Source organism: Peromyscus eremicus, chromosome 20, assembly GCF_949786415.1.
Source record: "Peromyscus eremicus chromosome 20, PerEre_H2_v1, whole genome shotgun sequence".
NCBI classification, from domain to species: Eukaryota; Metazoa; Chordata; class Mammalia; order Rodentia; family Cricetidae; genus Peromyscus; species Peromyscus eremicus.
In genome coordinates this window covers 21,550,769-21,574,857 of record NC_081436.1, presented here as the reverse complement: position 1 = coordinate 21,574,857, position 24,089 = coordinate 21,550,769, and the positions used below count along the sequence as shown (strand labels likewise).

Below are 24,089 nucleotides of genomic sequence, written 5' to 3'. Positions count from 1 at the left end.
CTTGAACTGAAGATGCTCTTACTTCAGCCCCACCAGGGCCAGGTTTATAGACGTATATCACCATGACCATGCCTGGTGTAAAACACATTGCTTTTAAAAGGCTGTGAGATGTCTCAGCAAATGAAAGCATTTACCCACAAGCCTGAATACCTGAGTTCATGCTCCATAGACCCCTGTGGAAGGAGAGAACCAGTTCTTTTTCATTTTGTTTTTCATGACAGTCTTTATGTAGCCCAGGCAGTCCTGGAACTTGTTCTGTAGATTAGGCTGGCCTAAAACTCAGAGGTCTACCTGCCTCTGCCTCCTGAGTACTGGGATTCAGGTATGTGCCACCATGCCTGGTGAGGAAAACCAACTTTTTTTAAAGATTTATTTATGTATTATGTATATAGTGAGTGTTCTGTCTGCAAGCCAGAAGAGAGCATCAGATCCCATTACAGATGGTTGTGAGCCACCATGTGGTTGCTGGGAATTGAACTCAGGACCTCTGGAAGAGCAGTCAGTGCTCTTAACCCCTGAGCCATCTCTCCAGCCCGAAAACCAACTTTTAAAAGTTCTTTTCTGGCAGTGATGGCACAAGCCTTCAAATCCAGCACTTTAAAGGTAGAGGCAGGTTGATCTCTGTGAATTCCAGGCCAGCCTGTTCTACAAAGAGAGTTCTAGGACAGCCAGGGCTACACAGAGAAACCCTATCTCAAAAAACCAAGAAAAAAAGATTTGGAGAAAGTAGTACATGTAATGAGTTTTTCTCTGTCCCGCCAGCCAGCTCACAAATCACGTCATAGAGAATTATTAATTATGAAAGCTTGGCCTTAGCTTAGGCTGGTCCCACTAGCTCTTATAACTTAAATTAACCCATTTATATTAATCTATGTTTGCCTCGTGGCTGTTTACCTTTCCTTCATTTTGTATGTCCGACTCCCTTCATGTCTCAGTGGCGTTGGATGTGCGCCTAGATTTATCTCCTACTTCCTTTTTCTCTGCCTGAAAGTTCTATCTATACCACCTGCCTAGCTATTGGCTGTTCAGCTCTTTATTAAACCAATCACAATAATATATTTTCACATAATATGTAACTATTATACAAAGGTACACACCTTTAATCCCACTACCAGGGAGGCAGAGGCAGGCAGATCTCTGAGTTGGAGGCCAGTCTGGTTTACAGAGTGAGTTCCAGGACAGCCAGAGCTACACAGAGAAATCCTATCTTAAAAAAAAAAGTTGGTATGGGCCTGCGGCTGTGGTAGAGTATAAGGCCCTAGGTTAGATGAGAAGAACTCAACCAGGTCCTGTGGTCACACCTATAGTCCTAGTCTAGAGAGATTCAGGAAGGAGGGTAGAAGTTCAAGGTCATTCTTGGCATATATCAAGTTAGATTCTAAAATTAAGAAATTTGACAACATGGGGGCAGGCAATGATGGCACAGGCTTTTAATACTAGCACTCTGGAGAAAGAAGCAGGTGGATCTCTATGAATTTGAGGACAGTCTATAGTCTATAGTGACTTCTAGGATAGCCAGAGCTGCACAATAGAGACCCTGTCTCAAAAAGACCAAAAAAAAAAGAAAAAGAAAAAGAAAGAAAGAAAGAAAAGAGAGAAGTAATTTGACAACACCATTTTATGGATCATTGTCTGTGATTTGGATTGATATTATCTAGGAAAAATTGGTATTATCTAGGGTAACAGAAGATATTCATATCCTGTAGCTGATCGATTCCACCCCTAATGTACGTGATCCTTAAGTAACTTTGTGTTCAAAGTCATACGGTCTCTAGTACAACAAAACCAGGAAAACATCTTGTTTACTTTTTTGGGATCTTGGACCAGGCTATTGTGCATGCTAAGTATGTTCTTGGCCATCAACCTGCTCAGCTTCTCCCCAGGGCATAAATAAGGTGTCAACTTGCTCTCTTTGTGCGCATGGGCGAGGACACCTAAGTGTGTGTGTGCACTGATGTGTATGAGTACCAATGCCTGCTCGACTTGGTCCAGGGTGAGAAGATCAGAGGACAGCCTTGGGTATCTATCCTTACCTTCTACTTTGTTTGAGGTAGTTGTTTCCAGCTGTGTAGCCCAGGCTAGCTGGTCTGCAAATTCTGGGGGTTCCCAGAATTTCTCTTTGTTTGTTGTTGTTTTAAAGACCTATTTTTATTTATATTTCTGTTTATGTCTAATTAGATCTACCTTATCTGTCTGTCTGTGCCAGTATATAGTGTGTGTGTGTGTGTGTGTGTGTGTGTGTGTGTGTGTGTATGTGTGTGTGCGCGCGCTTACATAGATCCCTTGGAGCTGTAATTGTATGTGGTTCTCAGGCACCTGATGAGTTCTGGGAAACAAGTCTTCTGGAAGAGCAACAAGTGTTTGTTTTTAATCACTGGCCCATCTCTCCACCTACCTGTTGGTGTTTTTGAGGCAGGCTCTTAAGCATCCAGGGTGGACTGGAGTCTTGTATGGAGGTGAGCAGGACTCCACTCCATAGTTAATATAGTGCTGAGATAGAACCCAGGTCTTGGTGCTGGAAACAGAACCAGATTCAAAGCTCTAAGACAGGCTAAGATCTTTTTTTGTATCCCTGGCTAACCTAGAACTCTATGTAGGCTGGGCTGGCCTCAAACTTACACCAAACCTCCAGCCTCAGCCTCACAGGTGTTGGACTTGACAATGTGGACCACCATGCTGACTTCATCAGGTCTCTGTAGAAAGCTGAGCTGGGACAAAGCACAGTTGAACTGAGGTTCAATGATGGGTGGTCACACGCATTCAAACTCAGCACTCGGGAGGCAGAGGTCGCTCTGGTCTACACAATGAGTTTCAGGCCAACCCAAAGATGCATCATGAGACCCTGTCTTAGAAAAAGAATGGGCTGGAGGGACTGGACTGAGAGGTGGATGAGCAGTTCAGAATCATAGTGCTCTTGAAGAAGGCTGTGTTCCTTTCCCAGCAACAACACCCAGTAGCTCCTAACTGCTGTAACTCCAGCGCCAGGAGATCTGATGCCTCTGACCTCCATGTACATCTGTACTCATGAGCACACATGTACACACACACCCCTTTGTGATGTTTAGTCTGTGAGCTTCAAGCATGCCACCTTTACCTGCATGGATCCTCCATGGAATTATTTGATTATATCATGTGAATTTTCCTCAGTTTTAAATAAAATTTAACTTAAAACTATTTATTTTTATTTTAAATTATACATATGTGTGTGTATGTCTCTGTGTGGGTGGGGTGTGTGCACATGATTGCGGGTGCCTATGGAGTTCAGGGAATGCCTCTGGAATTAGAGTTACAGGTCGGGTGGTCATGAGCTGCCTTTTGTGGCTTTTGGAACCCAAACTTAGGTTCTCTGCAAGATCAGCAAGTACGCTTAACTCCTAAGATATCTCTTTAGCCACTAATTTAATTCTTTGTTTGGTTTGTTTTTGAGACAGGGTTTCTTTGGTATTCTTGGCTGTCCTAGAACTAGCTCTGTAGACCAGGCTGGCCTCAAACTCAGAGAGATCCACCTGCCTCTGCCTCCAGAGTGCTGGGATTAAAGGTGTGCACCACCACACCACCACCTAGTTTGAGCTAGTTTTTTTTTTTTTTGGCTTGGTATTTTTATCTGCAGGGTCATATGCCACAGGGTCCTCCTGAGGCTGCACACTAGATGTATTGGGTTGTATCTCCTGCAGAGGACATGCCTGTTACTTTGGATTCTGAGAAAGATGCTCTCCCAAATGCCCTCTGCCCCCCTCCCCCCGCCCCAGGCTGGGATTAAGGCTGGAGCCAATAGTGTATCACATAGCAACAATAGTAAAGAATGAGCATCTGCCGATTGGAGCAGAGGCGCCCCTGCCACAGCAGGCAGAGCAGAGCTATTTGAGATCCTTTAGGTAGCATTCCAGTCTGATAGGTCCACATGTTGCAGCTATAGTTACCATTCATGGCCTGTGCTAAGGGACTACAAGGCACTGAAAAGACATCTTATTTGCATATGTTTCTTTTACCATCCATCCCTGAGAGCTTCCTTTTTGAATACAAAAGAACAATTTTGAGTCGTGGTTTTTTTTATTTTGAGTCAATCAGAATGTATTTTCTTTCTTTCTTTTTCTTTTTTTTTTCTTTTTTCTTTTTTGGTTTTTGGAGACAGGGTTTCTCTCTGTAGTTTTGGTGCCTATCTTGGATCTCGCTCTGTAGACCAGGCTGGCCTTAAACTCACAGAGATCCGCCTGGCTCTGCCTCCCGAGTGCTGGGATTAAAGGCATGTGCCACCGCCACCTGGCTAGAATATATTTTCTATACAGTAAGCATATCACATATGTGTTGTGTGGAGCATATGTGTGTGTGTGTGGAGGGGTGCGTATGCCTGTACTGACTAGTTTTATGTCAGTTTGATACAAGCTAGAGTCATTTGGGAAGAGGGAATCTCAATGCAGAAATTACCCCTACCAGACTGGCCTATGGACAAGCCTATAGTACATTTTCTTGGTTGATGATTGATGTGGGAGGGCCCAGCTCGTTGTGGGTGGTGCTGCTCCCAGGTGATGCAAGAAAGCCAGCTGAGCAAGCCAGTAAGCAGCACTCCTCCATGACCTCTGCATTAGCTCCTGCCTTCAGGTTTCTGCCTTGAGTGCCTGCCCTGACTTCTCTGGATGATGGACTACAACCTGTGAGATGAGATAAATCCTTCCCTCCCCAAGTTGCTTTCGGTGATGGTGTTTATCACAGCAATAGAAACCCTAACTGAGACAGTGCCTGGGTGTGAGGTATGTGTGTATAGGCCAGAGGTTGACGCTGACTGTCTTCCACTCTCACTTTCCATCTTATATTTTTGAGACATGGTCTCACCGGATACAGAATTCACCAATTGGCTGGACTGGATAGCCAGGAAACTCCAGGGATCCTCGTTTCTCTACCTCCCAGCACAGGGATTACAGGTACATGTCACCACACCTGGATTTTCTTGGGGGTACTAGGGGTCCAGACTCAGCTCATCATTTATGTTTGTAGAGCATCCACTTCAACCACTGAGACATCTTTTCTGCATCCTCTGTTAATAACATTTTACTTTTTTTTTTTTTTCAATTTGGTTTTCTGAGACAAGGTCTCACTATGTAGACCTGGCTGTGCTTGAACTCACAGAGATCTGCCTGCCTCTGCTTCCAAAGTTCTGGGATTAAAGGCATGCACCAAGATGCCTGGCTATTTTTCTTTTCTTTCTTTCTTTCTTTCTTTTTTCTTTTTTTTTTTTTTTTTTTTTTTTTTTTTGGTTTTTCGAGACAGGGTTTCTCTGTGTAGCTTTGCGCCTTTCCTGGGACTCACTTGGTAGCCCAAGCTGGCCTCGAACTCACAGAGATCCGCCTGGCTCTGCCTCCCGAGTGCTGGGATTAAAGGCGTGCGCCACCACCGCCCGGCCTCTTTCTTTTTTCATTTTATGTGTTTAGGTGTTTGGACTGTATGCGTGTTTGTGCACCACCACGTGTGCCTGATACGCTCAGAGGCTGGAGGCCAAAAGAAGGTTTTGAATTCCTTAGAACTGGAGTTACAGATGGCTATGAGGGGCCATGTGGGTGCTGGAAATCAAACCCAGGTCCTCTGGTAGAGCAGCCAGTGTTTTTAAACTGCTGAGCCATCTCTTCAGCCTTCTTTTTTTTTTTTTTTGGTTTTTCGAGACAGGGTTTCTCTGTGTAGCTTTGTGCCTCTCCTGGAACTCACTTGGTAGCCCAGGCCGGCCTCGAACTCACAGAGATCCGCCTGGCTCTGCCTCCCGAGTGCTGGGATTAAAGGCATGCGCCACCACCGCCAGGCTCAGCCTTCTAATTTTACAGACAAGGTATTAGGTATGTGTGTGTGTTTATGTACAAAACGTTCCTGTGCCTCTTTCCCTCCCTTTCTTCCTTTCCACATCTCTTCCTTCCTTCCTTCCTTCCTTCCTTCCTTCTTCCTTCTTTCCTTTCTTCCTTCCTTCTTCCTTCTTTCCTTCCTTCCTTCTCATATTCAACAGACGCTCATGCGCATAGGATTCTGTGCCAGTCTCCATACCAGGTGAGTGAGGAACGGAGGATCTTCTCCACAGTGCAGTAGTTGGGGAAAAAGAGCCCCCATCCAGCAGGCAAAATACTTGCTGTGCAAGCCTAAGGAGCAGGGTTTGGATTTCCAGCAACCAAAAACTGCTGAGCAGGTATGAGAGCCTGTCTGTAACCTCAGTGGTTAGGAGGCAGAGACAAATGATTCCCCAAAGCATGCTGGCTACCTCAACTATCCAAATCAGGTACCTCCTCATCGTATACAGCGGAAAGTGATCCAGAAAGGTCCTAGATGTCATCCTCTGTTCATCTTATTTATTTATGTATTTATGTATGTATGTATGTATGTATGTATTTGTGTTTTTTTTGAAACAGAGTTTCTCTGTGTAGCTTTGGTGCTTGTCCTGGATCTAGCTCTGTAGACCAGGCTGGCCTCAAACTCACAGAGATCCACCTGGCTCTGCCTCCTGAGTGCTGGAATTAAAGGCATGTGCCACCGCTACCGGGCCTCATCTTATTTTTTTCAGAAGGTTCTCACTATAGAGCTTGGGATCCCCTCCATTCATTATCCTTTTACCTCAGTCTCTCAAGTGCTGAGACTACACGCTTTGCCTCTGCACTTGGCAGAGGGGGCTTTATAGGAAAGGGAATATATGGGGCTGGAGAGATGGCTCAGTGGTTAAGTTCACTGGCTGCTTTTCCAGATGATCTGAGTTCAATCAGTTCAATATATATAAAGTTCAATATATATAAAGGGGAGAATATAGGTGGGATTGGTGGTATGAATGAAAATGGCCCCCATAGGTCATCTGTTTAAATGCTTGGTCCCCACTGTTTGGGAAGGATTAGGAGGGGTGGCCTTGTTGGAGGATGTTGTTTTTGAGGTTTCAAAAGTCTGCATTTTCAAGTCAGTTCTCTCTCATCTTCCTGCTTGTCGGTTAGGATGTAAGCTCTCAGCTCCTGTGCCATCAGCATGCCTGTCTGCCTGCGGCCATGCTCCCCGCTCTGATGGCCATGCACTCAGCCTAGGAAACTGTAAGTCCCTAATAAACTCTTCTGTAAATTGACTTGGCTCTGCTTTTTTGTCACAACAATTGGAAAGTCGCTAAGACATTGGGCATGGTGGCTCATCCCTGTAATTCCAGCATCAGGAGGCTGACACAAGAGGATTGCCACAAATCTGAAGCGAGACACACTGAGACCCTGTGTCAAAACCCAAGTAAACTGGCTTACTAGCTCGTGTCTTTAATCTCAGCACTCACGAGGGAGAGGTAGGCAGATTTCTGTGGACTCCAGGCCAGTAATGGCTACGTTATGACACCATACCTCAAAATAAATAAATACATAAATAAATAAGTCATATTTGTTATCTGTAATGGTTAATCTTTACTTGTCAACTTTCTGCATCAGGACAAGGCCCTGGGTACACCTGAAAGGGAATTTGTTTGTTTGTTTTGGTTTTAGATAAACTGGGAAAAGTTGTGAAAGATGTCTCTCAGTGATTGCCCAGGTATAAGGAAATCACAGGGAAAAGTTTTTGGTTTTGTCTTTTTGACAAATTTCATGTCTCACTGGCAAATCCATCTATCCTGTTGCTACTGCTGCTGCTCTGTTCTTCCCCCCGCCCCCCCCCCCCCCTCCGAGACAGGGTTTCTCTGTATAACTTTGTGCCTTTCCTAGAACTTACTTTGTAGACCAGGCTGGCCTCGAACTCACAGAGATCCACCTGTCTCTGCCTCCCAAAGAGTGCTGGGATTAAAGGCGTGCGCCACCACCGCCCGGCCTAGAACTCTGTTTCTTTAGCCTTCCAGCATGTACTGAAGACCAGTGGTTCTCCAGGATTCCTTTGGGTCTTGGCAGGTTGGGATTGCTCAGACAGCCAAACTCATGCATTAAGCAGCCACTGTTTTTCAGCCTCTACAATATGAAGACAGACATTGTTGAACTACAGCTTATACCAACCTAATATATCTCCTTACTTATTCCCCCCCCCCTTTATTTCTATGAGACAGGGTCCCACTATGTCTGTCTTGAAACTCACCATGTAGACCAGGCTGGACTTGAACTCACAGCTTCACAGGCCTGCTTCTGCCTCCTGAGTGCTGGGATTCAAAGCATATGCCATTATACCAAACTAAATCTCACTTATTTATTTATTTATTTATTGTTTTTTTTGAGACAAAGTTTCTTTGTGTAGCTTTGGAGCCTGTCCTGGAACTCACTCGGTAGACCAGTTAAAGGTGTGCGCCGCCACCGCCACCGCCACCGCCACCGCCACCGCCACCGCCACCGCCACCACCACCAGGCTAATCTTTAAAAAAAAAAAAAAAAATAGCTGGTGCATGCACTTGGGGGTCAGAGGCAAGCAGATCTCTGTGAGTTTGAGGCCAGCCTGGGCTACATAGTGAGTTCCAGGACAATTAGGATCCTGTATTGAAAAACAAAACAAAACAAATTTAAAGATGAGCTGGCTGTTTCCCAAGGCTGGCCTTGAAATTCCAAACTTCCAGTCCTTTGCCTCTGTCTCCTTAGTGCTAGAATTTACAGGTATCCCACATTCAGCTTCTATTTTTACCAATTAAGTTCATAGTTCAGTGCGCTTACATGTATTCCCATCAACTCCAGAATGTTCTTATTTTCCCCAACCGAAACTCTGTATCTGTGACTCTCCACAATTCCTTGCTAGTGTGTCCTAGCAAGAACCGTCCTGTCTGGTGCTTCCCGGAATTGGCCTAATCCAGATGCCATTAAGTGGCAATTTCTTCGGAACTGAAACATTTCTTTCTGGAGGAGGCTTATTAAGAACTGGAAGTAAAGCTGGGTGGTGGTGCATACCTTTCACTTCAGCACTTGGAGGCAGAGGAAGGAGAAGAGCTCTGTGAGTTTTGAGGCTACAGTCTGGGCTACAGAGTGAGTTCTAGGACAACCAAGGCTACAAGGCTACACAGAGAAACCCTGTCTCAAAAACAAACAAACAAACAAACAACAAAAAAAAAAGGGCTGGATACAGAAATGAACTGTGGTCCCCATACCTGTGGATCATGTGGAGAGTATCTTGGCCTCCACAAAATATAACACACTAGGATAATGCATTCCCTCCTCTGTTCTCATATCCACAATCTAGGGTTCCCATCTATGGCAATCATCAGGACCCCTGAGAAAGTGAATTATTCATGCGGAGGTTTCAGTGGGCTATAATTCCATTTTTATTCTTCTAATAGCTTGTGTCATGAATGCATGCTTGAGTATGTGGTCTTGTGTGTACATGCATGTAAAGACCAGAAGTCAATGCTGGATGTCTTCCTCTATTCCTCTCCGCCTTATTTTTTGAGGCAGGGTCTCTTACTGAACTTGGAGCACACCAGTTTGGCACGACTAGCTGGCTACCAAACTCCCGAGTTCTTGTATCTTTGTCCTCCTCAATGTTAGGGTTACAGGTGTGAGCTATCATGTTTTTTGGGGGTGAGGGGTGGGCTATCATCTTGGGCCTCATGCTTGTGTGGCAACTTTTCCAACTGGGCCAGATTACATTAGATATAATCCCACTAGGCCTCCTTTGAGTTATGTACAATTCTTTCCTTTTCATTGATTTATTATTCACAGGTTTGAGTCTCTATCACACAGGCTGGTCTCCATCTTGAGATCCCCCCTGCCTCCATCCCTTCTGGGTTCCAGAGGATAGATGGTGAGATGGTGAAGGTCTATGGAGTGGTCACTGTGTACCAGGCACTGTGACATTACTATCCTCCCCTTACCCTGTGATGGGGATGGAGCCCAAGGCTTTGTGCAAGTGAACTGCATGCTCTACCACTCAGCCATAGAATAAAGTAGGCCTGATTATGAAACTCACCTTACAGATGACTAATTTGCCTAAGTCACATAACTTCTAAATGATAAAGCCAGATTTCAAGCCCAATTCTTTCTGAATTCATTGTCCTTACTCTTACCTGCTAGTCTGTGTTGTCTCCTGGGTCCCCCAGTTGACAAGAGACAACTTCTTTTTTTTGTAAATGTTTTTTCTCTTTTTTTAATGATGGGGATAGATCCCAAGATTCATACCTATCAGACAGCTACTCCAAAAAGTTATAGCCCCAACCCAATGACCACAGCTTTTTTTCTTTTGGGTGTCTCTTTGTAGTCCTGGCTTTCCTGGAACTCTATAGATCAGGCTACCCTTTAACTTACAGCTACATGCCTCCCTCCATCTCCTGAGTGCTGGGATAAAGGCATGTGGTACCATGCCTGGCTATCACAGTCTTAATCTACACATGAAACTCCACAGTTCTTGATTACATTAGATATAATCCCACTTTTAAAAAGATTTATGAGGGGCTGGAGAGATGGCTCAGCGGTTAAGAGCACTGGCTGCTGTTCCAGAGGACCAGGGTTCAATTCCCAGCACCCACATGGCAGCTCACAACTGTCTGTAACTCCAGTTCCAGGAGATCTGACACCTTTACATCAATATTCATAAAATAAAGTTAAAATTAAAAAAAAAAGATTTATGAGTGTTTTGTCTACATGTATGTGGACCACATGCATGCCTGGTGCCCTTGGAGTTCAGAAGAGGGCATAGGGTCCCTTCAAACTGGAGTTATACAGATGGTTTTAGGTTGCCATGTGGATGCTGGGAATCAAACCTGGGTCTGCTGGAAGAGCAGCCAATGCCAATGCTCTTAATCATTCAGTGGTCTCTCCAGCCCCCAAAATCCTGCCCTTTTTTTTTTTTTTTTGAGACTGGGTCTTTCTATGTAGCCCTGGCGGTCCTGGAAATCATTATGTAGAACAGGATGGCCTGAAACTAACAGATCCCCTTGCCTCCTCTTCCCAAGTACTGGAGTTAGAGGCATATGCCACCATACCTGTCCCACTTTTAATGTGGTAGAGGTTAACCTTAGGGTCTTGTTCTTGGCCTGCCTTCATGTCCACCTCTGTGCCCCCTCTCTCCAAGTACCAGGATTACAGGTGTGTATAAATCATGTCCAGTCTTTGTGATGCTGATTGAACCCAGGGTCTTGCATTCTAGGAGAGCAGTCTGCCAACTGAGCCACATCACCAGCCTCTCCTGTAACAGTTTTAAGAAGGCACCTCATGAGTCACGTGTGGTAACCTTCACCTTTCATTATAGCACTCGGGGACTGCAACTGGAGGACTGCTAGCCTGGACATTTAATGAGACATGTCTCAAAGTGAAAATCAGAAACACTTTGACTTGGGGGTTGGGAGGTAGCAGGCTCAGCAGCCGAGTATTTGCCTAGGTGAGGCAAGCCCTGGCTTCAGTTTCTAGGTACTGTATCTATTTTTTTTTCCGCCCACTAGTTTGCCCGAACTAGAAGAAGATCACAAGACAAGATTTATTAGAGCTGCTTCATAGGATCATCAGTTCTAGATGTTTGTTCATTTTTCAGAGTTAGTTCTTTCATTCTACCACATGGCTCTGGGAATCTGGTCTTCAGATTTGGTGGCAATCACCTTATCCAGCTGAGCCACCTCATCAGCCTCAATTCTTGTCTCTCTCCCTCTCTCTCCTTTTCTTCCAGAAAGCATCTCTCTTGTGTAGTAGCCCTGGCTGACTTGGAACTTGCTCCGTAGACCAGACTGGTTTGGAATGCAGAGACCCACCTGCCTGCCTCTGCCTCCTGAGTGCTGCGATTAAAAGCATGCATGTCCAACTCCCCAGCTAATTCTAGTTTCTCAAACTATTCTCTTAGAAGTAAAACATCTGCAAAAACTGAGCAAGTCCAGATGAATGGCAAAACAGGGTAAGATGTGAAATATGAGAAAATATGGCCTGATGTAGAAACAAACTGCTCAGCCTGACCTCTCCAGATTGTCCTCTGACCGCCACACCTGGGCCATGGGCATACATGTTCACACACTTATACATACCAACAGAGACACATGAAATAAATGTGATTAAAAAAACAAATCTGAGAAAAAAAATTTATTTTCCTGGCAGTGCTGGTGACTGAATTTAAGGTCTCAGGAATAGTAGGCAAGCCCACTACCCATCCAATTGGTAATGGCTTGAAAGTTTCCCTTGGTGTCACTTAGAATCTTGCCATGTTCCCTTGCTTTCAGGATGCTAAACACAGAGACATCCTATTTTGAGGAATCTAAAAGCGTGGTCCCTGCTTTCTGCTGCGAAATTAGGCTGCCTTACACACTGGGCTTCATAAGACCATTTCCTCACTTTCTTCTAGTGTTACATTATCTTTAGCACTTAACATTTTTGTCTTCTCCCATTTTTACATTACTTTTAAGGTACTACATAACATGGTCTTTTATTAAGCTCATCCGTTAGAGAGGGTTGGAAATACCCCCAAAGGATCTTGGAAGTTTCAGGCAGATTCAGAAAAATAGTTCTCAAGGCTTCTTTTTTGAGAGTGGTACCTAGTAAGGATGTGTAGACACATGAAGGGCAAAAAATGCATGCGGGGTCTAGTCCTGGATAGCCTTCCGCTAGCTGTGGTTTTCCCCCCCGTTTTTGTAATCATCAGTATTTTCGTAGTCCAAATTTTTCCTTTTGAATCAGATCTTTCAGAGAAAATGGAAAGGACTCGCAGTGTGACTTTGGGAAATGAATCGCTCCTTTCGAAAAGGCGATGATGGGGATGCAATGTGTTTCCATCCCGAAACACAGCAGGTGCCTGGCGGATTTAACAGGGTTCTAAGGATCAACCTGCGCGGGCAAAACTCAAGCGCTCCGACCGAGTCTTTGCTCCTTCATGGAGCAGCGCCCGAGCTCCGACTGCGCAGAGACCCAGCCCAAGCACCTTCTCCCGTAAATGTCCACCGACTGAAAATACGTTCTAAGTCTTCCCCCTGAACCCCCCTTCTTAAAAAACCTCCCCTTTAAAGGGAGCCACCGAGTGACGCCGGGGGAGTTTGCGGAAGCGCCTACCGCGTTGGGCCCTTGGGCGGATCCCGTGATTGGAGTTGGCACCGCCCCCGGCGCGGCTTTCCCCCATTGTGCGAGCTGCAAGGGCGAGGCCCCGCCCATGCCCCGCCCCCCAGAGGACCGGCCCCGCCCCTCTTTGCTCCCCCCGCCCCCATCTTGGCTCATTTCCGGCCGCCGCCGCTACCGCTATCCTGTAAGGAGGATTCGGCAGAAGCAAGAAACAACAGCCGCCATCTTGTTTGTGTGATAGGCTGGGGGGGAGAGAGAGAGAGAGAGGAGAGCGAGAGGGACCGGGCGAGAGTAGGGCAAGCGGGACGCCCGGCCGAGTGCGAACTGCGGGAGCAGGGAGTGCGGAGGGGACCGGGCCGGAGAGCAGCGGCCGCGGTCGAGACACTGGCAGGGGGCCCGGGGCGCACGGGCTGAGGCGACCCCCAGCCCCCTCCTGCCCGCACACACCCCCACCGCGGCCCGGGCCGGCGTCGACGCCTAAGGGGGGGGGGGGAACAACCATTACATAACCCCGCGCCCCGCGGCGTCTCTGCCCGCCGTCCGAGGCGGCCCCGAGCCGAGCCCCAGGGGGGGCGGGAGCTCCCGGCACCTGGCTGCCGGGGGGGTGAGGGCCGGAGAGGCGGCCCTACTTATTTTCTCTTCCGCGGGCTTGCGGGCGGAGGCGGAGAGCGCGGCGCGCGGGGAGGCCGCGTCGGTGGGCTCGGCGTCAGCGCGGGCTTGCGGGCGGGCGGGCGGGCGGGCGGGCGGACGGACGGGCGGCCCTACTCGGCCCGGCCCCCCTGGCCCTCCGGGCCGGCGAGCTCCACGCTCGGCGTTGTCGCCGCGCCTCCGCCGTCCGCTGCGCGATGTGAGGCGGCTGCGGCGCCAGTCTGGCTCTCGGCTCGGGTGAGCTCAGTGCGGCCATTAGGGGCCGGTGCGGCAGCGGCGGCGCGGAGCGCGGCGGCGGCAGCAGCAGCAGCAGCAGCAGCAGGAGCAGGAGCAGGAGGAGGAGGAGGAGGAGGGCTCGCAGGGTGGGGGCGCAGGCCCGGGAGGGGGCACCGGGAGGAGGTGAGTCTCTGGTCGCCTCCTCCTCTCCCCCTTTTTCGCCCCCGCCTCCTTGTGGCGATGAGAAGGAGGAGGACAGCGCCGAGGAGGAAGAAGCTGATGGCGGCGGCGGCGGAGCTCCGAGAGACCTCGGCTGGGCAAGGGCCCGCCGTGGCGGGCTGGGGACTGCGTTTGTAGAGCTGTGAGTTCCCGAGAATTCGCTGCAGCGGACGTGCTGGTCGGATCAGTGTTGCTGTGCCCTCCTCCGGGCCCGGCTTAGGCCCGGCCCCTCGCACTTGCCCCTACCATTTCTGTTGAGTCCGCATCCCTCTCCGGCCACCGCAACCAGGCGAAGAGAAAAAGGAACTTCCCCCACCCCCCTCGGGTGGCGGCGGAGCTCCCGAGCCCACCCTTAGGAGCGGGGCGGGGACCCCGGGCCGAAGAAGAGATTTCCTCAGGATTCTCGTCTTTCCTCGGCTGTATCTCCGAAAGAATTAAAAATGGCCGAGAATGTGGTGGAACCGGGGCCGCCTTCAGCCAAGCGGCCTAAACTCTCATCTCCGGCCCTCTCGGCGTCGGCCAGCGATGGCACAGGTTAGTCTCGGGACTCCCGGCCTTCCACCTTTCCCCTCGTCTTTTCTGCTAGTTGCATCTGTATTTTTTTGGTATTTTCTGTGTATCTCTTCCCTGTTCCTCGGCCCATGTTTAATTTTAAAGGTGTTTGAATGGGCTGGTTGAAGACGTCCAGTGGCCCAACCATTTTCTTTGCCTTCTGATACATTCATTGCAACACTATGTCATGTCACATCGTTGTGTGTTCTGGAATTAGGAGCTCGGAAGTGGGTTGCTGCATGGACCTTTATTGTTGGCCCCTTGCAATTTAATTTGGGAAATGCCGGTACAATTGTGTGTAAGGACTTTCATACACTTTTAGTTTTTTTTTTTTTTTTTTAAACTGGTGAGTGAGGGATTTCAAATTTTTCTCCCCTATTGCACTTTGTTCTTTTCCTCTGCTTTCCACTTTAAAAATTTTTTGTTCTGTGCAGCAGATTTTCTGTTGAGGAATGGGGGTGGAAGAAAAATCTTAGGGGGTGTGTGTGATCCAGGATTTTAAGTGTAACATGAAGTTTAACACAATACTATTCTTTGGTCTTCTCACCCCATTTTTGCCTTAAGAATCAGTATGGAACACAGTTCATTTTATATGTATTTGGTGTGAAACGGAAAATGTCTCAAACTCAATCTTCAGGTGAAGAGACCTCAGGCATTTTCTTTGCACTTGGTTGTCACTTTCTTATTTAGGAAGAAAGAGAAAAAGATAAAAAGCTTTTCTGGAATTTGGTACTTAGAAATGGAGATTAGAAGTTGAAAGAGTCCCGGTCATGAACTTCATAAAGTGATTGTTAAAGTTTAAAAATATGTAGTAGGTTTTGTGCATGTTTTATTTATTTGACTTTTGCTATTTCAGTTTACAAGATCAAGGAATTCTTTTCACTCTGCCCCTTTGTTAGGAGAAATGCAGGGAGACTTTCCATCATCCCATTCTTTTTTCTGCTTACTGTTAGTTTGGTTGTTACTGTTCTGATGGTCACCGACCTGGTTCTCTTTTGCTGTCTGAGTTGTTTGAGAGGCCAGGATAATGAAAAAGAATAATGGCTGGTCATCTGACAGTCTACAAGATGTTCCCCCTTACTACAACCGTCTCTTTAACTCAGAGAACAGGCTCAACGTCATCTCTCCGTCTGCCAGTGAGAGTGCATAATGGAGTTAAATGTACCCTGTAAGTTTGTGGAGAACTTGTTGACCATGTTTCTGAGTAGGACTTATATTAAAGCAGGAAAATAAGATAGAGCAAGTGCTTTACTTTGCTTCTAGAAGCTGTATTATGTGGCCCATGAGTTTGTTAACCTGTACAATTGGGAAGGACGATTCTTGCAGTTTTCTCAAAGGCTCTAACTTTAGTTACACATGAACATTCAGCTGTAAAGTTTTTGTAGTCTTAGAGGATTTTTTAAAAAATTATGTCTTCAGAATTCATCCGAATAGACATTCCTTTGTAGGTATAGAGGATGTCTATAGAAATTCTCCTATGCATTTTTGTTTCGACACCCCTACCCCCGCAATAAATGTAGTTCTGTAACAAGTTCACACGGTACCATATTTGACCTAGCCAGTAACATGAAATACCATATGGAAAACTTTTTAAATGAATTATTTTGAAAAATCCTAGTTTAAGTGGCTTAGTCTTGAAGTTCTATTCAAACATTTCTGTTCAGTTAGACTACTGTATTCTCTATGTCTGGTCTGTGTACTTAGCTAACTTGTATAGCTTTGGTTAATTTTCCTGGTTAAAAAGCAAAACTTGCTTTGCATATCTTTGAATACAATTACTGGAGTCTTTTTTTTTTTTTTTTTCTTATCTTTTTTTTTTGTTTTTTGTTTTGTTTCATTGTGTAGACCTGGATGTCATGGAACTGAGATGTACCTGCCTCTGCCTCCCAAGAGCTGGGATTAAAGGCCTGTGCCGCCACTGCCCTGCTCCAATTACTAGAGTTTTAAATATGAAAAAAATTCGACACTGAAATTGATTTATTCTTGGTACTAAAAATTTATATTAATAGTAGTAACTTTTCTCTAAAAGTTGTATTGAGAGTTAATTTTTTGCTCTTCTTGAATTTTTTCCAGTAGTTTTTTGGTTTTGTTTTTGTTTTTGGAGACAGGGTCTTTCTATGTGTCTCTGCTGTCCTGGAACTTTCAGTGTAGACCAGACTGGCCTCAAACTCACAAAGTACCTCCTGCTTCTGCCTTGTGAGTGCTGGGATTAAAGGCCTGTGCCACAATGCCAGGCTTGTTTTGTTTTTTTAAATTAAAAAAAAAAAATTGTTTTACGTGCCTTGGTGTTTAGCCATGGGTGTCAGGTCCCCTGGAACTGTAGTTACAGACAGTTGTGAACTGCCATGTGGATTCTGGGAATTAAACCTGGGTCCTCTGGAGGAGCAGCCAGTGCTCTTGACTGCCAAGCCCTCTCTTCAGCCCATTGATTTTTTAATTAGACACAGGGTATCACTGCATAGCCCTGGCTGGCCTGGGATTTAGAGAGATCCGCCTGCCTCTGCCTCCCCACTGGTGGGATTAAAGGTCTCTGTCACCAAACCCAGTTCACATACAATTTAAACTGCATAGGCCTCCGTTTCTGGTTTTGTTCTGGCAGGGCTAGAGGAGTGAGTACAGAGAAATGCTGCCCCTTCCTGAACTTATCATGAAGGGTACCATTACATTTGGTTAGTTATTTGCAAACAGGAACAGATGTGATGGTAAAACTTTCAGTGTCTATATTTTGATTTTTAAGATGTCAGTTCGGCATTTTATAAATGTAAAAGAAAGTTGTTTATTGTGCCTGATTTTTGTTTTATCTAGAGCTGATCAAAATTCTGGACTCTACAAACTTTTAAACAGTAAATTAGCCAGCCTGGTCTACAGAGCAAGTTTCAGGACAGCCAGGGCTACACAGGGAACCCCTGTGTGTGTTGTGGGAGAGATGACCACGACACACAGATGACAAACAAACAAGTTAATTAGGCTCATAAAATTGTAGTGTAAGATCAAGAGTATTTGATTGCCTTTTCTTTATATGAAAGCATCTAGGTCCAGTGAGCTGTAAACTGAAGTATTACAAAATAGTTAAGTATTTACACCCAACTTCTAAATTTTGTCTTTTTTTTTTTTCAAGACAGATTTCTCTGTGTAACAGCTCAAGCTGTCCTGGAATTCCCTATGTAGACTAGGTGGACCTCAAACTCACCAAGATCTCCCTTCCTTTGCCTTCCTCATGCTGGGCCTAAATGGGATCTACCTTCTCCATCCCGATTCTTGAATTTCTAAGATTAGGTACTAATGTAGAATTAAGAGGACCCTAGGTACATTGTGAAATTGCAAGATTGATTCCAATGACTTGATACAGGTTCACATTTTGTGTTAAAATGAAAAAGACTAAAAGCATTTATTTGTTTGTTTTTGGTTTTTTACTTTTATGTTTGTATTTCAGTATCTGCATTTGATACATTAAAAATTGTATTCAGGCCAGTCAAGGTGGCACATGTCTTTTTTTTTTTTTTTTTTCTTTTGGTTTTTCGAGACAGGTTTCTCTGTGTAGCTTTGCGCCTTTCCTGGAACTCACTTGGTAGCCCAGGCTGGCCTCGAACTCACAGAAATCCGCCTGCCTCTGCCTCCGGAGTGCTGGCCAGCCTGGGCTACCAAGTGAGTTCCAGGACAGCCAGGGCCATACAGAGGACCCCCCCCCCAAAAAAAAAATTTAGTTTGGTATGGTTGCACAAAACTGTGAAATGCATATTTTATTTATTCATTTATTTGTTTTTTTTTTTTTTTTTTTTGGAGACAGGGTTTCTCTCTGTGTGTTTTGGTGCCTGTCCTGAATCTCGAACTCGCAGAGATCCGCCTGGCTTTGCCTCTTGAGTGCTGGGATTAAAGGTGTGCACCACCACCGGCTGGCCGAAATGTAACTTTTACTTAATTAATTAGTGTATGGTTTTGTTTTTTGTTTTGAGATAGGGTCTCACTGTGTAGCTCTGGCAGCCCTAAGTAGACCAGGCTGGCTTCAAAGAGATCTTTTTCTGCCTCTTTGTGCCCTCTTTGAAACATAACTTTGTTCTGCCCTTTCTCCTCTAAAAGATCATGAAAGCTGTTTGTAAACTTTTTTTTTTCTTTTTGTAAAATTGGCCACAGTAGTTAGTTAATAGATAAGTTTTTGAATACTTATTGAACTTATTTTTGCTGATCTTAAGAGATGGCAGTGATGAAGGTATCCCTCTCTTCCTCCCAGCCCCCGGTTTTTGAGACAGGATTTCTCTGTGTAGCCCTGGCTGTCCTGGAACTTGCTCTGTAGACCAGGCTGGCTTTGAACTCAGAGATCCACCTGAGGAGTGTGACTTTTTTTTTTTTTTTCTTTTACTTCTTTGCTCATTGAACATTTTGTCACTGCTTGGAAATCACTTAAGAGCACTTAAGGGGGCGGTGGTGGCACAAGCCTTTAATCCCAGCACTCAGCAGGTGGACCTCTGTGAATTCTGAGACCAGCCTGGTGTACAGAGTGAGTTCCAGGACAGCCAGGGCTACACAGAGAAACCCTGTCTCGGGGAAAAAAGTAAGAGGGGAGCATTTAACTTGCTCTGTAAAGATGGGTGACAATTTTAGGACCGATCACAATTAAGTAGGGTCAAGATTCCTCCTGTAGCCCTACTGTATGGGTAAATGGATTGGCTTGGGTTTATGCCTTTTCCCCAATTTCAAAGGCACTAAGAGATAGTATATAAAGTATACTTGAATTTTGACCACTAGGTTAATGTATACCTTAGAGAACTGGTAAGGATGAATTGTTTTGCTACAGTTTTCTTGCCTCTGTCTCCCCAGTGCTGGGATTATAGGGGCAAGTCACACATTTTATGTGTTTTAGTTTTCTCACAGTAACATTGTTTAAGTGACTTAGTATCCTACTTAGACTACTTCTGTGGAGTAGTTTTTTTTTTTCCTAGCTCAGACCTTAGCATTGTGTTTTAATTTTGTTTTGTTTTGTTTTGTTTTAAAGTTAGAAAATGTGTATATTAGAGTTGTTTCTGAATGAGATAGGTATTGATCAGATGAGGTATTGCTGACTGTGGTGCAATATAGTAGAATACTTTGCCCTGTACCTTAAATTTCTCAAGGCCTTGTAAATTTATTGATAGGACCTCAAGATTGTTTGAGAGTGAGATAAATGACATTTTGTTAAGTTCTAAGTCCTGTGTGTTATAATACAGGTGCTGATTCCCAGCAGGAGCTTGTGTTTTATTGCTTAAGTAGAAGACTGTATTAGCATAGCATGCCCAGTGAATTGATGCTAGGGAGGGTGAAGAGGATTTCTGCCTTTGCTTTTTGACATCTTATTTTCTACCTTCTCTAGTTTATTCATAGAAGAAAATAATTTGAAACTTGAAAATCAGTGCATAGTGATATTTGTAGACATATTTAAAGGTTAAAGAAAGGGAAGAATTGTAGGAAGAATATTGACTGATACAAGTGGGAATATAAAGTAATTCTTCCTGGTAAATTTACAGAAACAATTCAGAAGTCATTCTGCCAGTTTATAGTACCCAACAATTAGTTAATGGGAAATAGGAAATAATTATTTTGTGGTTTTCAGATTTTTTTTTTTGTTGTTTTTTTGTTTTTGTTTTTTGAGACAAGGTTTCTCTGTGTAGCTTTGCGCCTTTCCTGGAACTCACTTGGTAGCCCAGGCTGGCCTCGAACTCACAGAGATCCACCTGGCTCTGCCTCCCGAGTGCTGGGATTAAAGGCGTACTCCTCCACCGCCCGGCTAGATTTTTTTTCCCTTTTGCGATGGGGTCTTGCTGTGTTGCCTAGGTGGTCTGGAAACTCTAGGGTTCAACTGACTTTGCAGTTCAGCCTCTTTAGTAGCTGGGACTACAGGCATCTGCATTACACCTGGCTTGAAGTTATTTTGAGGGTGAGAAACGTTAGTGAAATTAATGGGTGAGTGAAACAACTTATGCTAAAGATTAAGACAAATTAAAACATTAAATTTGTGCTTGCTTTGACAGCATATATACTAAAATTGGAACAATACAGAAAGATTGTATGACCCCTCTGCAAAGGATGACATGAAAATTTGTGAAGTGTTCCATATTTTAAAAATTAATAAATTTTGAGTTGGATGTGTTCATTTGTGCACACCTATAATTCCAGCGCTATGGCAAGGAGGATTGAGAGTTTGAGGCCAGCCTGGGCTATGGTGTAGTAAGGCCCTGTTTCCAAACAAAATTCAAGAAACAAAACCAAGAAACCAAAATAACAATATTGATTTTTGCAAATGACAACAATATTGATTTTTGCAAATGACTGTTCTCATATGATGGTTAGTAGTTTCTTCTGAAATTTTGATACAGATTTTTCTTGCTCATTTCTTGAAGAGTTTAAAATAGGACTGCCAGGATGGCTGAGTGGGTAAAAGTACTTGCTTGTGCAATATTGTAGACTTTAGTTCAATTAGAAGAACCCATGTAAAGGTTAAAAAGGAGAACAGGCTCTACAAGGTTGTTCTCTGACCACCACATGCATGCTGTGATGAACATGAACATACACAATGGGGAGCTAAGAGAATAAATATTGATTGATTAATTAACCTCTTAGCAATTTGGATTTTTTTTTAACTTTTAGTTATATATTTATTTTGTGTGTGTATATTTAGCTTGCATGTATGTGTGTATGTATGTATATATGTATGTGTCTGGTGCCCTCAGATCAGAAGAAGGTGTGGATCCCCTGAGACCGGAGCTGCCATGAGGGTGCTAGGAACCGAACCTAGGTTTTCTGTAAGAGCAGTAAGTACTCTTAACCATTGAGCCATTTTCCAGCTCCAGATAAAATTTGTTTTTAGATGTAGATTCTTTTTAAAATAAATGCCTCAAAGAACAGTCTGCAATTTTGTTGAGAGAGAAAAATACTTCTGAGGCTGGCATGGTCTACATGCTAGTTCTAGGCCACCCAAGGCTACTTGTGATGAGATCTTGTCTCAGAAAAAAAAAAAAAAGACAACCTAATGAACAACAAAGATGGGGGCTGTTTGGCGGCGGCGCCGCCAGCGCACGCTTTTAATCCCAGCCCTGGAGGCTGAGAAAGGTGGCTCTCTGTGAGTCTGCGGTCAGCCTGGTCTACTGAGCTGGTGCCAGCACAGCCAGAGCTACATTGTGAGACCCCGTCTCTGGAGGGAAAAAAGAGGGGGGTTGATTAAATGGGTACTAGAGTCAGACTTCTAGAATTGAGAATCCCATGCCTATGTTTATTAACTGAACCTTGGGCCAATAACTTGACTTATGGTTCATTTTTCTTACCTGTAGCACCCACAATTGTAGTGTTGTGGGGAGGAATAAGTGAGAATTCTCTATGAAATGGTTTAGGAAAGCTGTGTGTGGTAGTATTTACATAAATGCCAGAATTCTAGGAAGATGATACTTAACTATTTACCCTTAGAGTTTAGCCTAGGCTACAAAGTGATACAGTTTCTGGCTATCCAGGGCTACATAAAGTGACCCTGGGACAAAATAAAACTAAATAAGACAGCACTTGATGTTGTACAATGTGTGCACATTATGTTAACTAGTTGCTGCCAACTCCACTACAGGAAATTAGTGGTAGGGTTTTATTTTAATGGTCATATAGATAAAATGGGATGAAGACAAAGGCAAGGACTTAAGAGTTTAGAAATAGTGATCAAGTAAGTGTAGCAGAGTTGTGCATCATCCACTCAAAGTTTAAGTCTTTCAGCAAAGAATATGGGAGCAGAGAGGCAAAAATAAGAACAAAAAGTATCTTAATCATGATGTACCTGTAATCCTAGCATTTGGCCGTTGGAAGCAAGAAACTGCAAATTGTAGGCCAGGCTGGATTAGAGTGAGGTCTTGTTCTAAGAAAAAATAAAAGTGAAGTAAACACACACACACAAACACAGACACACACACACACACACACACACACACACACACACACCCAAAAACAATGTATGTGCTACCACACAGTGTTTTGTATCTAAGTAATTAAAAATGAGTTGGTATGGCTCAGAGGTTAAGAGCACTGACTGCACTTCCAGAAGTCCTGAATTCAATTCCCAGCAACCACATGGTGGCTCACAACCATCCATAAAGAGATCTGGTGCCCTCTTCTGGCCTGCAGGCATACATGCTGTATACATAATAAATAAATAAATCTTTTTAAAAAAAAGTGTGAGAAACTGGAAAGCAGATTGTTCCTATTGGCAGTGTTCAAGATAAGGATGATTTTTTTGCAAAAGTTGTATGATTGAGCAGTAGTTTTTTTCCAGTTTCCATTTGTTTGTCTAGATAGTTTTTCTTTTCTTTTTATTTATGTGTGAGTATTTTGTATGCATGTATGTGTGTTTATCTGGTACCATAGAGGCCAAAAGAGGGCATTGTATCCTTCGGAACTGGAGTTACAGACAGTTGTGAAGCACCATGTGGGTGCTGGGAATTGAACCCTTGAAGTAGCAAGTGCTCTTTACTGATGAGCTGTCTCTTCAGGGACTGTTTGTGTTGTTGTTCTGAGACAGAGTCTCATTCTGTACTACAAGGTGGCCTGGAACTCTGTGATAGCCCAGTAGTTCAGGTTTCCTTTAGATCTCTCCCGATAGTTCTTACCTGCCTGGTGTTCTGAGGGTAGAATCACCATGCTTGGACAAAAGATACTTTTTTATATAAAGAAAGAGGAAGAAAAATGCAGTGCATCTCGGTGTTTTGTGTTTTTTGTTTTTTAATCACACTAAGAAATACAAACATACATACATGAATGACAGCCTTTTTTGTTTGTTTGTTTGTTTGGTTTTTAGAGACAGGGTTTCTCTGTGTAGTTTTGGGCCTTTCCTGGATCTCGCTCTGTAGACCAGGCTGGCCTCGAACTCACAGAGATCTGCCTGGCTCTGCCTCCCGAGTGCTGGGAATAAAGGCGTGCGCCACCACCGCCCGGCATGAATGACAGTCTTAAAAGACAATCCTACCTGAGCTTCCTGTATACTGGGATCACAGGTCTGAGCCATCAACACCTAGTTTAAGGATTAAAAACTACATTTCTATGTAGAACCAGAAACCCTGGTCACAGTGTAAAGTTACTGTGTATGTGTTTTTATGTTCCTGTATGTATGTGGACTAGTGGTTGATTTAGGGTGTCTTCTGTAGTCACTCTTCACCTTAATTTTTGAGACAGGGTCTCACTGAATCTGAAGCTCATTGATTAAGCTAGACAGTCTGAGCAGCAAGGCTCAGGGCGTCTCCTCTCTGAGCTTCCTCAGGGTCAGGATCACAGTGCCACTGCTTGGCATTTACATGGCTGCTAGGGGCCAAACTCAGGTCTTTGTGCTTGAGTGGCAGCACTTGGCCGACAGAGCCATCTCCTCACCCCATTGATAATGAACTCTGGTATTTTCTCCCTTCTGCTTTAGCCTCCTTGAGTGCTAGAGTTACAGGGATGTGCCACCACATCCAGGTATTTAGTTTGAGTTTTTTCAGAGCCTCTCGATTAGTTTTATGGCCTACTACTAAGCTTGTGAATCATAATTTGAAGAATATT

At 44.6% G+C, this 24,089-nt stretch overlaps 1 protein-coding gene and 1 non-coding gene across 2 annotated transcripts in view; both read left to right on the top strand.

Moving 5' to 3' along the window:
- The first annotated feature begins 13,755 nt into the window (after positions 1 to 13,755).
- Positions 13,756 to 24,089, top strand: part of Ep300 (E1A binding protein p300) — a 72,711-nt gene continuing 62,377 nt past the window's right edge. Inside the window, exon 1 of the mRNA XM_059247908.1 lies at positions 13,756 to 14,534. Within this exon, the coding sequence (XP_059103891.1) occupies positions 14,441 to 14,534 (94 nt within the window). The 5' untranslated portion in view covers positions 13,756 to 14,440. The remainder of the gene's footprint in view (positions 14,535 to 24,089) is intronic.
- LOC131897283 (U6 spliceosomal RNA) lies at positions 20,539 to 20,644 on the top strand. Its single transcript, XR_009375636.1, has one exon. It is a non-coding gene; the product is annotated as a U6 spliceosomal RNA (small nuclear RNA).